This window comes from Myiozetetes cayanensis, unplaced genomic scaffold, assembly GCF_022539395.1.
Source record: "Myiozetetes cayanensis isolate MyiCay16 unplaced genomic scaffold, myiCay2020 scf20-37, whole genome shotgun sequence".
In the NCBI taxonomy this organism is placed as follows: Eukaryota; Metazoa; Chordata; class Aves; order Passeriformes; family Tyrannidae; genus Myiozetetes; species Myiozetetes cayanensis.
This window is the reverse complement of record NW_026087412.1, coordinates 102,436-117,640: the sequence shown is the minus strand read 5'-3', so window position 1 is coordinate 117,640 and position 15,205 is coordinate 102,436. Positions and strand designations below refer to the sequence as shown.

Below are 15,205 nucleotides of genomic sequence, written 5' to 3'. Positions count from 1 at the left end.
CCTATTTCTATTGCCACTTATCCTATTAATGTCTCAAATTTGTTATGATTGATTGTTTCTGGGTTTTGTTGCTTGCTTTTTCTCTTTTTTTTTATTTTTTTTTTTAAATTTTTTTTAGAGTTCTAAGTACCTTGAAAATTATCCTTTGGGTTATGTAGATGTGCAATTTTTTTTACAGTAACCTTTTGAAGATTACAGAACTTTATTTTCTCTGGTATTCTCACATGACTTGGGAGTTTGGCTGTACATGCACTCTTAGAAGCATAACCCATGGCAAGCATGTTTGCTACATTAAAGCACCCCTACCTATTCCAAATAACTTGGTATTACTTTTCCTACTAGTGTCTTTTGGGTCTTTAAACCCAGCTGTAGTAGTTTATTAGTTATGGAGGTCCCAGACCTGTCCATGGGATATGATCAAAACGAATTCTTATGTAATCATCATAGAAATCTATGTCCAAGAGAACAAACACAATTCAGGTTTCAGAAAGACTTTGCCTTTCCAGATGGAGTCTGCAAATGAAAAGTCTTCAAAACATATAATTCCAGACAAACTCTTTCTACTAGGCTACTGAGTCAGCTTATCTCTCAGCACTTTTCAAGCACGTTAATTGAGCAGCTTTAGAACTATTTCAAAATTTCAGAAATGTTGTCCTAGCTGGATGTGTCTGCAACTTCTGCCTTGGACTTGCTCTACTACTGTTAACAGGTCGATAGCACAGATTTTGAGCAATTTCAGCTAGCCATTAAAGCCAACTATGAATCTGCAATTTCTACTGTAATTGTCAGTCTGTTTCCCTCTGACATCTCTATCTCTGATTTGTTTAGGATAATTGTCTTTAAAAGTTACTGCAATACTGAAAGTGAATATGAAGACCTACATCTTATGTAAGCATAGCGCTACTAACCTAGAGGCTGCTTGGCTGTAGGAGGTCCTATCCTGAGAGAACCTTTGTGGTGAATGAGGTTTGTTTCCAGTGCAGTAATAACCTGTTGTTGCTGTGATACCAATAAACTCTCTTCCCTCTTCTCCATCTCTTAACTGACACTATAGGCAACTCCACAGCTCCCTAAACAGAAGGGAGTACTGTAATGAAGAGAAGCTCTTTCTTTCACAGGTGAGTGCTGTGACTGTACTGCTATGCATCCACCTCCCTGGTTTGATTGTTCAGAGCAACCATGGTATCTGCTATGTTGATTTTGGACCTACATGGCTTAGTTTTGCCCATGTTGTTATTACTCTCTCAGTATACCCCTAGATCAGTGGCTTCCTGGGCATTGCTCTAAGATATTAAGCTTTTTGGTTCCTTCCCTCCTCATTTTCCATTTTTCTTGTCATGAGCTTTCGTAAATTGTGGGAGGTCTTCACATGCTGATACATCCTCCCTGCTGCACAACCAGTCCCTCGCGTGTCCTCCATGAACTGCAGAGGATCACCCCAATGCCCTGATGAGATGAGCCTGCCCCACACTGTCCTACAAGAGCTCTTGCATCATGCTCATGTCAATGCAAATGTGTACTAGGCAGAAGTATTTCTGATGGTTTCAACACAGTCTTCTACAGCTTCGTCTACAGCTTTGTTCTACAGCTATTTTCACTTCAGAAACTACATTGTGGTAACTGACTCCAGCTGCTTAAGGGAAGAGGAGAAACTTGCCTGTCTTTCTATGGCCCTTTACATCTCAGTTCTTCATGCTCTTTGTCTCTATTTGTATCACTGGCCCCAGAACTGCTGAAGGGGCTGTTTCTATTACTGCAACACTATCAGGCCGTACATCTGGTAGAAGGTGGTGGTTTGGTGCTATGTTGGGCTAGAAATTACTTCTGGTCACCCTAGGAGGCAAATTTTGTGGGCAGGTACCTAGCATAAGGGTATTAAAATAAGGGAAGGCCAATCCCTTTGAAGCAAGCTGTAACAATTGCCCTTTGCCCAATGAATTGTTGTCACTGTGAATGTGGAGGGGTTCGAGGCGGGAGTTTTCCAGTCTCTTAGGAGCAAACTGCAAATGTCCCTTAGCTAGCAGTATCTCATTTGGAAAAATTATGTTTTCCCAGGAATGCTAAGGCCAAAAAGCAGATACTAGGAGAAGCACCATAATTCGTTCCAATTTGGAAATGTCCATCTCCATTTCTGCATGGCCTCTGCCTCCTTGTCTCTTGGCCCCAGAAGCTGATACTGACAGACCGTTACTCAGTCAATTCTTTGACTGCTTCTCTCTCCCCCTTCTTGGCACTAGACCCATGTACAGGACTGACTTGATGGATCCTGGCTGTAACACTGCCATTGCAGCTGGGCATGGGAAGATCTGTTCCTCATACACTCTGGGATCAGGACACAGAAACACTACAATGCTTATTTGCCTTTGCTTCCAGAATTGCCCTTTGAGCACAGTGCAGCAGTTGGCTGTGGGGGAAGTGCAGGACAGGGCAGCTCAGGGTGCTCCAGGAATCTGAGCATAGTTGGGCAGAGGACTTGGATGGAAGCAGTTTTGCCTCACATCCAGACAGGGCTAGAAAATGGCTTTAGATCACTTAGAAACCTCTTCTGTTGGCCTTTTTTTATATAAAAGTTGCAAGCAGATACTTTTATATTCAGCAAATTGCCTGGCCTTTTAAATGTTAACCCTTTAGCAGAAATTCCTCAGTTTCTCCATGACTAATGAGTAATTGCAGATACAGCTACTTTAACTCAATCTGATAATCTGAGCAGTTTTTCATTGGTTCTTGAGATTATCTTTAAAATCGGGCACAGTATGCTCTGCTTTATTATGCCACTGCTGCTACTGCATGATCATCAAACCACAAAGCCCAAACTATCAAAGGACAGAAGCAGTGCGAAAAGTGACATTTTCTTTGAGCTGGTAAGACAGTTTAACATATTTCTGTTTCATGCATGCCAGTATCTAATGTTAGGATACATCTACTAAGCTAAGATGTTGAAAAATATATTCTTTACCTAAATGTGGAATTATATATTGTTTCTTGTACTCGAAACCTAGAACAAAAGAATCATGAGAAGGGTCTCTGTGCTTTTGTTCTACTAGTTTGCTGAGCACAAAACAACACTCTTGCATTAATTCTGATGGATTGTGCTCAAAAGAAGGACCACCTTGAAGAAATTATTTTTTAGGTACTCCTCTCTGACTGCAAGAGATTAAGGTAAAGGAATCCAGCCAAAATAGTCCTCAGTATTTGAGACTTTGCAGGCAAAAATATACTTTTTTAACGTATGTGTGTGTGTGTGGATATTGCTTTATTGCAGTAGTTGTCCTTTGTAGCAGGTTTTTCTCTCAGATCCAAGCATGTCAAATCTAAAAGTGCAAGGCTCTCCAAAGATGAAGGGAGAAAAAGACTGGTTATATGGGGTTCTCTCTGATAATCTCTGTAGCTGAGAAATCCAACCCCTTTTTCCTTATTCCGCAGCAGTTGGCATTCTGATCATGTGAGTCTGCTGTGTGCACTTGATGTGCTTCTGTCAGGCATGTGCTCAGAGGCCTAGGTATTAAGAAAGTAGATAATTTATGGCTAATTTTTCTTAAAGGACCTACAAAAGTCTTTCCTTATAGGCAGAGAGGGTTGTTCATAATGGGTATCCCTCTAATCACACCTAGTAGGATAAAGGTGAATGTACACTTACGTTAGCCCTAATCGATGGATGGATGGATGTACCTGTTGGTACAGACGTGCTACTGCTTATCATTGTTTTATCATTTCATGGGTGCCAGTCAGTGTCCTGCTTTTCTGTAGTGCCTGTTAGTGCTTCCTCTGGAAGAGATGTAAGCAAAGGAAGGGATTATGGCCAAGGGAGAGCAGGTCATTTATCACTAATTACTAAGATGTAATGAATAGAAGCAGTGTTCAAGGGTCCAGGTCTGCTGTGTCTGCTCCCACTGTGCATCACGCATTGTATCATAGAATCCTAGAACAGTGTGTGTTGGAAGGGATCCCTGCCATGGGCTTATGCACACATCTTCATGTCAAATTCTTGCTCATGCTCTTATATGACACTTCATGTTTTGTCAGGCCTTTGTAAAACTAACCTTGTCTTACCTATAATCATCCAAAAGTCAGAGATGCAAAGGTCCTATTTTGTGTCTGTCCCTTTGAACCTATTACACTTGTTTACACAATTCTTCTATTTCTCTTTCTCTATCTCATCAAACATAAGCTTCTTGTCCCCCACTCCCAAAGTCACTGGCAGCCTCTCCTTGTCCTGTTGTCATCTCTCCTTTCCCCATCAAGAAGGGAACTCTATGATGTCAGTTTCCACCTCCCACTAGATTGTTAAATCACCTCCTCCTAATTATCCTTTATGCTACTGCTTACATACTGAAGGTACTGCCTAGAATTCGCCTGGGCTACCTCATTCTTCAGGTCTTCCTGTAAAGCTCTGCTTTACTGAGTTGCTAAAACCAAGATGATATCTAGGCTACCCACATGCTGGGACTGTGTTGTCACCTTCTTGTTCTACTTCCCCTCCCAGTGTTATCTATCAAATAATTTATTTTTCCTTATAAATTCTTAAAAGAAAATCTTTTTATTGTGTATTCAGCTGGACCCCAAATGTGGGGGTGAATCTGTGAATATGAATTCCTGGTAATAGATCTACCAATAAGAGTCAATGATGTGCCTTTCTGTCAGTAAGCAGCTGAGAGCATTTAAAAGCAGGCAACCTGGCTAAAAAGTTGATTTATCTTCCAGTGCTGGCAGCTGCTGTAACAGCGCCTGGGCTGCTGGCACTGGGTTTCCATCTGAGCTAAGGAGATTTTGTATTATTTTTTAAGGTACTTAAGAAAGATGTATAGACTACAAGTCTTGCATCATATGTTTAGGCAAGAGGTTCCAGCAATAAAGGTAGTTCCACTTTGTACAAATTCTGCACTTTGTTTCTGTCTAATTGTATCTACCTTCAGTGTCCAACAAGTGCATTCTTTCCATCTTTCTCTAGGATATTAAAAAAAAAATAAAAAAAAAAAGATTTTTCTCTTATGTGAAATCACCTTGCCATGTAAGATACTTATGGCTGGTGTGAAATTACTATTTAGTGTTTCCTTTGGTTAAGTTAAATAGATTTAGTTGGTCTTTAATTGTTGATTTCTGAGGAAAGTTATCCAAGGTGATATCATTCTTATAGCCCTTTTCAGAACCATTTTCATATTGACAGCAACTCTCTTTTAAAGTATGGATCCCAGCAGAAGAAATTATTCAATGCTACATGTAGCTACAGTAACATTTCTTTTAACTCATATGCTCCCACAATCTGTGTGTTAGCTCCTCTAATTGCATTAATGTACTGCAGAATCTTGTTCATCTGGTTATGTGCTATTTTCTGAAATAATTTTCTGATAAGCCTTTCAGAATTCAGTGTTCCATGACCTACTTATGACTAACATTCATGGCTTCTAACACAAAAATTTGCATTTAAATATGCTGTATTTGTTTCCAGGTGAGCTAGAGAGCAAGAAATGTCTGACACATTTCAAACATTGCAGAACTGAACAAAGAACTTCTTGTGTGGGGTGGGGAGAGTTTATAAAATTAATAGCAATTACCTGGAAACGTTCTGTCCTGGTTTTCTTATCTTGACCTATGTTTGTTTATTTGTTTGTGTGCCTGAACAAGTTCTTGCAAGCACATGTATAATTCTACTTAATGCAGCTCTCTCTATATCATATTTAGTCACTATTACTGTATCTATCTCAGGGATCACATGCAACCCTGATCAGAACGATAAGCAGGAGAGGCTTCATGCCTCCCAGCCTCCTGCAGCTAAAATCAGCTAATGGTGACACTTCCTCTTGACAACCCGCACTCTGAAGAAGGTCTGCAGCAAAACAGAGTGCTTACCAAAAACCCACAGATGAAGGGGTGGGGAAGTGGTAGCCAGAAAGATTCCTTTTCTCTTGATAAGTTTCTAAAACATTGTAATTATTTTGCTATTCGGTTCAGAAAAGGGACACCATAAGCACGCACAATCACAGGCAAGAAGTTTTATGTGGATGCTGCTATCTAGCTTTGTGAAATTCCTGACTGGAGAAACTGGTCATGGAGTCCAGTTCTTGTTGTTGTAGCCATCAGATCACTTTATTCCTTCAGTAAAACAATCCTAATGATTTAAATGTCACAATCCTTGCTAAGCATAGGCTTTTCTCGCTCACTTCTATTCAAGATTACTTCAGAGCCTTTGTTGGTTAGAAATCACGATCTTATTCTATAGCCAGGCTATATTTGTTTGGTCCTGTGCTAACACTGTACTTAGTGTTTCTCCTGTGCTGACACACTCTCCCTTTTCCCCAGCTTTTTCTGAGAGATCATAATAATCTCTGGCAAATTTTGGTTCATAGTTTTTGGTTTGGTTGGGTTTTTTGTTTGTTTGGTTGGTTTGGTTTGGTTTTGGGTTTTGTTTTTGTGTTTTTGTTGTTTTGGCTTTTTTTTTTTTTTTTTTTTTAAATAATAACTATCCCAAGCTCTTTTAAGACAGAAAATTCTCACACCCTTATGTTAGCCCAGCCCTAGAGCTCAGTTCAGTGTATGTGCTAGGCAAGGAGTGCAAAGTGTTCCTCCAAAATTCTTTTAATTTTTCAAGAAAGTGGTTTTGTTTATACTTATTAGTGCTCTCTGTCTACAGACTCATTCTATGTTTTCTGGATTTCAGGCTCCTTGGAGCATCACACTCCTTGCAGCGGTGCTGGGCTCATTTGCTGTGTTCAGGTAACAGCAAGTATTGCAAACCAGAAACACCTTTTAAAAACACCATGTATTGCTAAGTAGATCAGGTCCACATCTTCATTAAAATTTGCTGTAAAAATATCAAATCAGAAGCTTTCAGTGAAAAAGTATAGTTTTAAATTAAAACTTCATCGGGAGAGAATTCACAGAACGTAATTTCTGATTAAAAAAAAAAAGAGTGAGTCCAGCATAACACTGTACAAAGGTAGTGTTCCATATTGCAGAATATACACTTCAAACATCCTTACACGACCCTTCAGTGAACTGGGGTAATGACTAGGCCCTAAATATTCTATATTTCTCAATGAGTGCTTTGACCAGGAGCATATCACTTATTCTTTGTTTCTCTTCTCTGAATATGCAGAAATTATGTCTGCTTCAGGAGGCCCCTGAGCTACAAATGTCTGAAGGCTGAGAATGTTTTCAGAGAAGAATATGTATGCTCTATTGCTATGATTTTCTCTAAGCAGCTGGTTTTGGTTACTGTCAGACATGGGATACAGGGAAACACGAACATTTTTTCCAACCCACTGTGGCTCTCTGATGCTCTTAAATTGTCATAAACCAGATGCCAAAAATGCAGGAATAAGGAAAGATGGAACACTCACCCTTTCACCCACCCTTGATCAAATTGCAGGAATTAAAGATTTCCTTTAATGCAGTTTGTGCTTTAGATTCCTGTACAAAGTACTATTTATTGCCATGAGAAGACCAGTTTCTGTAGAAGAAATTATAGCTGAGTTGGTGCCCTCTCTAACAGATTCAAGATAAGCTTGTGTCACACTGACAGAAGCAAGTAGGTAAAGCTTCAACCTGCTGGTACAAATACTGACAAAACCGCTCCTAAAAATTGTTCTGTTTTAGATATTATCTGGAATGGGAAGAGTTGTGTGGCAGCTGGGCCTCCAGCTGTGTATTACTGCTGTGCTGCTCTTTGGTGGAGGAAGAGGGAGAGGTAAGAGGAGATCTGGAATAGGTTCACTGTAGGAAAACAAGCACATACCTGTGCTCATTTTTCTTTCACAGACCCTTAAATATGCAACCCAAGATCTTGACCTTTCCCAGGTCCCAAGAACTGGTACAGCTGGCTAGCAATGCCAAGCCTAGGGAACTGAGCACATAGTGGACAAGCTAGGCAGCAGAAAAAGCGTAGCCACTGCCCAAGGCCCCTGCCCTAAGATCTTACACTCATCTCATGCAGTGAAGTATGGTACAAGAGAGGAAGAACGTAATGGGGAAGATTAGATGCAGTGTCAGTAAAGGAAGCGCTAGCAAGTAATGCATTTATTTAATGTACTGAGCAAGGCCTCATCCAGTGATACATGAATCCAGCTCTGGTCTCCTTTCTCTGCAGAGCTCTCTGGCAGCCTGAGCTGCTTGAATAACTACATGACTACCGTGAGCTGCATGTGGGTGACAGAGAAGCCCATGGGCAATGGACCTTTCCACCTGCATTTCACCAAGTAAGGGCCAGATACCGAGAGCTGCCTGTGGCAGCCCCAGCCCTGGCATGGGCAGGACAGCATGGAAAAGCAGAGGTAGGGTCCAGCTGTGGGCTTTGCTCCCTCCACAGCAGGAGGAGACCTGTGGCACAGCTACCTTCGCCAGCCCATCACCCCAGACCTGGGCTACCTCAGAAGCTGCTCCTTTTTGTGGGCCCACAGCCTCAGCTGGGATAGCAGAGGTCCAGTGCACACAGCTGCATGTTCTCCTGCCAGCTCTGGGCAGTCTGTCCACCCAGTGAACCCTTCTGGCAGGTGCCTCAGCACAGGGAGCCTTTCCTTCCTGGCCTTCAGTCCCTGTGATCTGGGAACTTCCAGAGCCCATCCTCCATGAAGCTACCTAATCAACTGCTAATAATTTCTTGTCTTTTTGCCTAGAAAGTAAACCACTAGTGGTTTAATCTGTATTAGTTAGTATATATATACAAGTCCAGTAAGTTATAAGCTTTAATAACAAATTTACACAGTGCTGATGAGGCCACACCTCAAGTGCTGTGTCCAGTTCTGGGCCCTTCAGTTCAGGAAGGACATTGAGGGGGTGGAGCAGGTCCAGAGAAGACCAGCCAGGCTGGTGAAGGGACTTGAGCACAAGTCCTGTGAGGAGAGGATGAGGGAGCTGGGTTTGTTTAGCCTAGAGGAGGCTCAGGGGAGACCTCATCACTCTACATTGACTTGAAAGGAGGTTATAGCCAGGTGGCCATCGGTCTCTTCTCCCAGGTAACCAGCAGTAGGACAAGAGGGCACTGTTTTAGGCTGTGCCAGGGGAGGTTTAGGTTGAATATTAGGAAAAAATTTTTTGCACAGAGAGTAATCAGACACTGGAATGGGCTGCCCAGGGAGGTAGTGGATTCACTGTCCCTGGAGGTTTTTAAGATGAGATTGGATGTGGCATCAGTGCCATGGTCTGGTAACCACAGCAGTGTTGGATCAAGGGTTGGACTTGATGATCTTGGAGGTCTTTTCCGACCTGGTCAATGCTGTTATTCTGTGAATTAGAATATTATCTGAATATCTCTTATGGAAAAAATAGGGTGAATAGTTTGCTACGTGATAGGATAATTCGAGATGAATGTGTTTAGATTATGCAATAACATTGTCTTGACCACCAGTAACTATTACATGAGGGTAAGCCACGCTGACATTAGATGCCTCATATTCTGGTAGGGTTAAGTCAAAAATAGCCTAGCTTTAAATAATACTGGGGTTTACATCTACGAAGAAATGCGAAGCTGATAAACTGTGATATCCTTGTTTCTTGTGGGATCACATGCAAAGTGAAAAATTTGCTAATAAATGGCCAAATCACAAAACAACAAACCAACTTCCAACATGTTTTGCTCTCAGCACTGGTGTTTGTTCCTAGCAAGAGACCTTAATGTACAGCTTGTTGCTTCTGTGCTGTGCACTTATAACTAACTGTCCGCCCACTTCTTCCCCCCTACCCAGCTGCTTTCCTGGCAATGGCATACAGCCCTCTCACTTTCAGAGGGAGCAGATAATGGGCTCTGTATGCAACTCCTGGAGGTCTTGTGCTCTCAGCAGTGAGGTTATGAAGGCATCTCCTTCCCCCCTATTCAACCCTACTATCCGGCCAGCTTTAGGATTGCTTTCCGTGCTCTCTGCACTAAAGATGTTCATGGTCTTCCAGAGTGTGGTGCTGTGCTAAGCTGCCACGTTTTTCACGAATTGAAAAAACACTTCTTTGTATGACTTAAAAGAAACTTTCAGCGTTTTTATTCTTCTAGCCTCTGGTCAAAGGGCCACAACGCCAGCTGCAAACTGACTGCCACAGAGAGCATGCAGAATCAGTACCACTGCACAATTCATTTAGCCAGCCAAATCTTGGAAACAGATGGTTATAGAGTCTCACTCCAAGGAAACTTCTTTGGACGTAATCACAAACACGTTACCTTTCCAGTGTACAATCCCCGCAAGCACAGTAAGTACGAACGAGGACAGTCATGAGCTGTGGCTCTGCCCAGCAGCTTTGCGGTAGGTCTGATATGCTCTCTAACAAAGGGTGTCTCAAAGACAGCAAGTGGAAACAATGAAAACAAGCCAGACTGCCCATCCCTGGACAGTGTGCTGTGTGGACTGTAGTAGTGAGGAGGCAATCCCTGAGTCTCTCCATTCTGACCTTATCAGGACTTTAGAGAGTGCTGATTCAACAATACATGATGCATTTGCATCATGTTTTCTTGTGCCATAGATAATTTACAGTTATATTGTCACAATTGTTTATTTGCTTTGTTGTTTTACTTTTCCCTGAGAAATTATGTAATGAGAAATCAAAGTAATGGATTTAATTGAATGTCCCATGGCCTGGTACTTCAGAGAAATGCTCTAGTATCTGAAATCTCAGAGCCTGTCTATATCAGTGGTATGTTGTTAATGCAGAATGTGACACCCAGAGTGGTTCTTCGCTTGCAAGATTATCCCCAGAGACTGCTGGAGTTATCATTAATTTATCTCAGTTCTGAAGCTGCTCTGATCCAACCTGTAAACTAATTTGGTTTACTTCTGGTCTTAGTATCACTCTTTGGACCCAGCTTTATCTTCCAAGACTTTAGTCAGTCTGGTATCATGCATCTCCTTTTGTGATGTTCCAAATATTGTGAAAAAACCTGCCTCTTCTATTTACAGTAAAACTTGATCCACCTTTGAACCTCCAGAGCAATGCCACTGCCAGCAAGTGTCAGATATGGTGGAGTGTGTGGAATGTGCCTTGGTACCTCGTTGAAATCCTCCAATATGAATTGCAGTATAAGGAGTACAGCATGTCCTGGGAGGTAACTGGCTGAGACACACAGTGATGCTGCCTTGCTCTCTGGGCACTACAGCCTTGCCAATCAACTCAGGGCTCTCTGCCAGCTGACTCTTTTAAGCTGGCCTTTCTGGTTTCCCATATCAAGTCTGAAAGATTTTATATAAATCAGTTCTGGAGATCAATAACTCTTCTCATGACCCCTACATTCATAAGTCACCCATCCTCATGCAGGTCCTCTTCTTGCATCTAAGAAAAGAGGATTTGGAAAAGGGAAAAAAAATAACAAAAAAAGTATTTGAAAGACCATCCCTCTGCCCAGCCTCGTCAACAGAAATGCTTTGTAATACTTTGCAGGTTGCATTGAACAAGACACCATCCAGTTCACTGCCACAGATAGAAATTGAAGCCACAGAACTTCGCAGTGGCATTGCTTACATTGCAAGAGTTCGCTGCAAAGTTTCCGAAAATGAGAATTCCTACCACAGTCAGTGGAGTGAGTGGAGCCAGACAACAGTGTTTCAAAGAGCAGGTACAAAGAATGTTGTTTTTATCTTAATTCATTTCATGTCCACGTTCCAGAAAAAGGAAGATATGTGGTAAAATGGAGCTTTTCAAAACCAAACTAGCTTTCTTCAAGTATTCATAGCCAAATTACTTTCCTTGGGGACTTTAGCAGCCTGTTTCATTTACATTGCTTGGTTATTTGGAGTTCTATCTTGATTTCCAGACTTTTGTTAAAAATTTTTGTGCTGACTCTTTTCCCAGATTTACCAAAACTGTCTGAGAAGACTCTAAATACCACTATGCAGCTCTTGTTCATTCCTCTGAGTTTTGGCACTCTACTCTATTTATTCTGGAACTGTAAGCTTTCTTCAAGGTATGTGATAGTTTTTCATTAAGTTCCCCTTGATCTTTATGGCTTGAAGAGGATAAATCAAGAGTTTGTTATATCCCTTTTCCTTCCTGTTTCTCCTGCACAAGCTCAGTCATTTTCAAAAGCTCTTTTGACAATCGTGGGACATGACATATTCCTTGGCTGATGATAGTTAATGACTCACTATACAGTCCTTAAGGAGACCAAAGTATCTTTGTGACTCCCAAACTCAGCTCAAACTCATGGATGAGGGTCTCTTGGAGTTAAAGAAATTTAAAGCCATGGAAATTTTTTGTTAAGCTTCATGCAGATACATTAAAAGTGCAAGTACACAGCAATCCATAAAGGTGGTTAAACTGATGTCAATGTTAAGCTACTTGTGACATACCTGGCAGCAGTCAGTACATAAAATACCAATGTAGGCAAGCTAGACTGACTCAGATTCAGTTGAGATCAAGCTTACAGAGAACAAAGTGGTTTAGAACCTTGGTTCAACCATCTTCTGCCATGTTTTATGCTGCCACAGCAAATCTCCTACCTCTTTTTTTTTCTGCCTTGACATACATTATTATGCTCCATACACACATTGTTCTTAGAGAAACAGAATATTTGACAAAACGTGATAAAGTATTTTACAGGATAGGCATTAATAAATGGCAAGAATGTCTGGCAGAATTTCTCTGTCTTCTTTCTTCTTCTTTTGAGAACACACACAGGATCACTCTCGAGGAGAAAAGACAGCGCAGAAAGAATCGCATCTTGTCGATATCACCTAGGGAGTCTTTCTGGTGTGCCTTTTGCAACTGGACTTGTCTATCTTGCATTAGTCTTTTTAGCCATCAGTGCGCTTGTAGCAAGCGTGGGTAGAGCCCTTCTCCAATCTTAGTTTGCGAAGCCCAGCCATGAAAAAAAAATCAAAGAATTCTCTAAAACGCTTCCAGAAACAGTGGTTTAGATCAAGGAAGTTGATAAACAAATATTTCAACAGCTTGCTGCATATAACGAATAATAGACCAGTAATAAGTTTGTGGATATTCCTAAGAAACTTTTAAGACTGCTTCAGGTAAAAACATTAAATGCATGCACAGGTAGCAGACAAACGATTGCATGAGATGTCAGAAATCATGATAAGTGTGAGGGTTGCATCCAATCAGTAACATGGATACAGAATACAGAAAAATTTTCTGGGTTTTTTAAGAGTTGTTTTCTCACTTTAGGGCAAAAAGTCTCACCTGCTTTAACATTCCCACGCCAGCTGCTTTCTTTCAGCCACTCTATAGTTTGCACAATGGGAACTTCAAGGTAAGAAATAAGTTTAATTTCTTTCTTATGATCCTCAGTTCATGATGGGAGGATTTTTTTTCCTGGGATTAATCATTCTAGCTCCTGAGTAGAGCTATTGACAGGTGGTTCTGGTCTTCCTGAGAATTTACAGTTTCTCAATTTCTTGCTTCCACATACTAGCTGACCAGCAGAGCTCCTGTCCAACTTCTTACTCCTTAGAAGTAGAACCCCTCTAGTCACTTTGAACTCTGGCTGAACCTAAAAGGTGCATCCTGTCCTTTCAAAGCCAAAACAATACAAGTAGCTCGTATTATATTTTGGAGGTGAAATCTTGTAAAGCTTTGTGAAATTAGCAGCTAGATTCTCTACCCTATTGCTCTAACTTGGCCTGTTAGATTTGCACTAAACCTCTGGATTATTTTGCCAAAGCCATATACACAGAATATTTTGGAATAACTATGAAAAATGACCCAAACTTGTTGATCCCTTCACTAGGACTGGGTTGGACCTAATGAGGCTTGTAGCCAACTTGGAAGAGAAGAGGCCAGCAATTCAGGCAAAGTGACTGCAGATAGAGTTTCTGATCTAAACACCCAGGAACTGATTTCCCAGATCTCCTGGAAACCTATGGAAAGCACAAATCTGGTTGCTGCAGAAGAGAAACTTGTATTTGCCCCAGGTCCAAGCCAGCAATATGTCCCCAGCAGATACGTAAGAGCTGAAGAGATAGAAGTGAGGCCAGGACTATTGTTTGCACCAAACCATGCTGATGACATAGTTGGCCTGAAAATCTCTGAAATAATTAAAGACAACTTTGAGAGCCCTTGCATGGGAAGGAATTATTTCTCTCACTCACAGCATGGAAAGGGTGGCTTTCCTATGCTTCATGAATCTTTGGAGATAGAAGATGTGTCCTTCAGTGCTAGTGACTATTGCACCTTGTGTGACAATGATACCACAGGAGGTCTGATTCCTGCTGAATTACTGAAGCTCTCCGATGGAAATAGTCTTGTCAAACATCAGAATGATCAGTGACCTTCCCTGAGGAATACTGCCTACAAAGATTCTTGTGCTCTTCTCTCACTTCCCAACATTGTCTTCCCAAGTGGCTTAAATGGTGACTGTGCAGAAAATTGCAAACATGTATAATTTTAAAAATCTTCAATTTCTGTATTCAGAAAAAGATTGTGAACGAGCTCTCTGGCTAGCAAATACTACCCCTACAGGCATGGCAAAGCCTGACTCCAGCAACATCTGTTGCCTCATAGACACATTACTATGCCCTTCCCTAAATTAACCTCCTGGCAGCAGAGGTCCAGTAACCCCCTGGTCTAAGGAGGCAGCAGCAGACCTGCTGTTTTTCCTCAGGAAGAGCTATCGGAATTGTATGCTTCTTGGAAGCAGCAATATTTGCAATGTGATGAACCACAATTTAAACTCCATCATTTTTTAAAACTGTGCCTAATTCCTCATAGAATAATAATAAACTATTTTTGCTAAAGGTGTAATTTTGCTTCTTAATGCACTGATGACTTCAAGAGGTTCCTGATTTGATCAGAATTTGTAATTGCTCTATTTAAAGATCATCAGACAGTGGACCTTGGTGTTTATTATCGTGAATGGCTGTAACTTTTTATTTTGCAAAAACTAAGCCTCATGTACTGCTTTGATTTTAACAAAAATTTATCTCAAGGTTAAGTAGCTAGGCTGATCTAATGGAGAAAGATGAAAAGCAAGAACAGCACACGAGGCTTACTTAATTACAATACAGGCCAGGCCTGCTGGCTCTCCAGGGTGATGAGTCCTTTGTCTAACTGCACAACAGGTACAGCCTTTCTGAGCTGTATATCTAGAGATTTACTTTCTGTCCTAGACACAGAAAATCCTATACATGTTGCTTCCTTTCTTTGCATTGACGACTCTATGTCGTGTAATGTTTAAAATAGCTGTAAACTTAGCTCTGTGCAATTCATACATTTTACTAGTTCTATGATGAGCCTGATACTTTTTGAGCCTTATAAAAATATGCAAGGACATAAACAAACATAA

At 41.1% G+C, this 15,205-nt stretch overlaps 1 protein-coding gene across 3 annotated transcripts; it reads left to right on the top strand.

The window, feature by feature from the left end:
- The first annotated feature begins 68 nt into the window (after nt 1-68).
- Nucleotides 69-14,622, top strand: LOC126641028 (interleukin-9 receptor-like). 3 transcript variants are annotated; one of them, XM_050317337.1, is made up of 10 exons: nt 69-1,118; nt 6,656-6,711; nt 7,594-7,684; nt 8,084-8,192; nt 9,977-10,170; nt 10,875-11,020; nt 11,353-11,527; nt 11,764-11,875; nt 13,090-13,174; nt 13,652-14,622. In XM_050317337.1, the coding sequence occupies exons 3-10, from the start codon at nt 7,606-7,608 to the stop codon at nt 14,189-14,191; spliced, it is 1,440 nt and encodes a 479-aa protein (XP_050173294.1). In that variant the 5' UTR covers nt 69-1,118; nt 6,656-6,711; nt 7,594-7,605; the 3' UTR covers nt 14,192-14,622. The 3 variants fall into 3 exon arrangements, with proteins under 3 accessions (XP_050173294.1, XP_050173296.1, XP_050173295.1); XM_050317339.1 differs by lacking the exon at nt 8,084-8,192; XM_050317338.1 differs by lacking the exons at nt 69-1,118; nt 6,656-6,711 and having other exon boundaries at nt 6,717-7,684.
- The last annotated feature ends 583 nt before the right edge of the window (nt 14,623-15,205 follow it).

Coding starts and splice junctions, on each gene's coding strand:
- LOC126641028 (XM_050317337.1), top strand. CDS start 7,606: ATGGGAAGAGTTGTGTGGCAGCTGGGCCTCCAGCTGTGTATTACTGCT. Junction 7,685..8,083: donor TGGTGGAGGAAGAGGGAGAG/GTAAGAGGAGAT, acceptor CTTTCTCTGCAG/AGCTCTCTGGCAGCCTGAGC. Junction 13,175..13,651: donor TGCACAATGGGAACTTCAAG/GTAAGAAATAAG, acceptor TCCCTTCACTAG/GACTGGGTTGGACCTAATGA.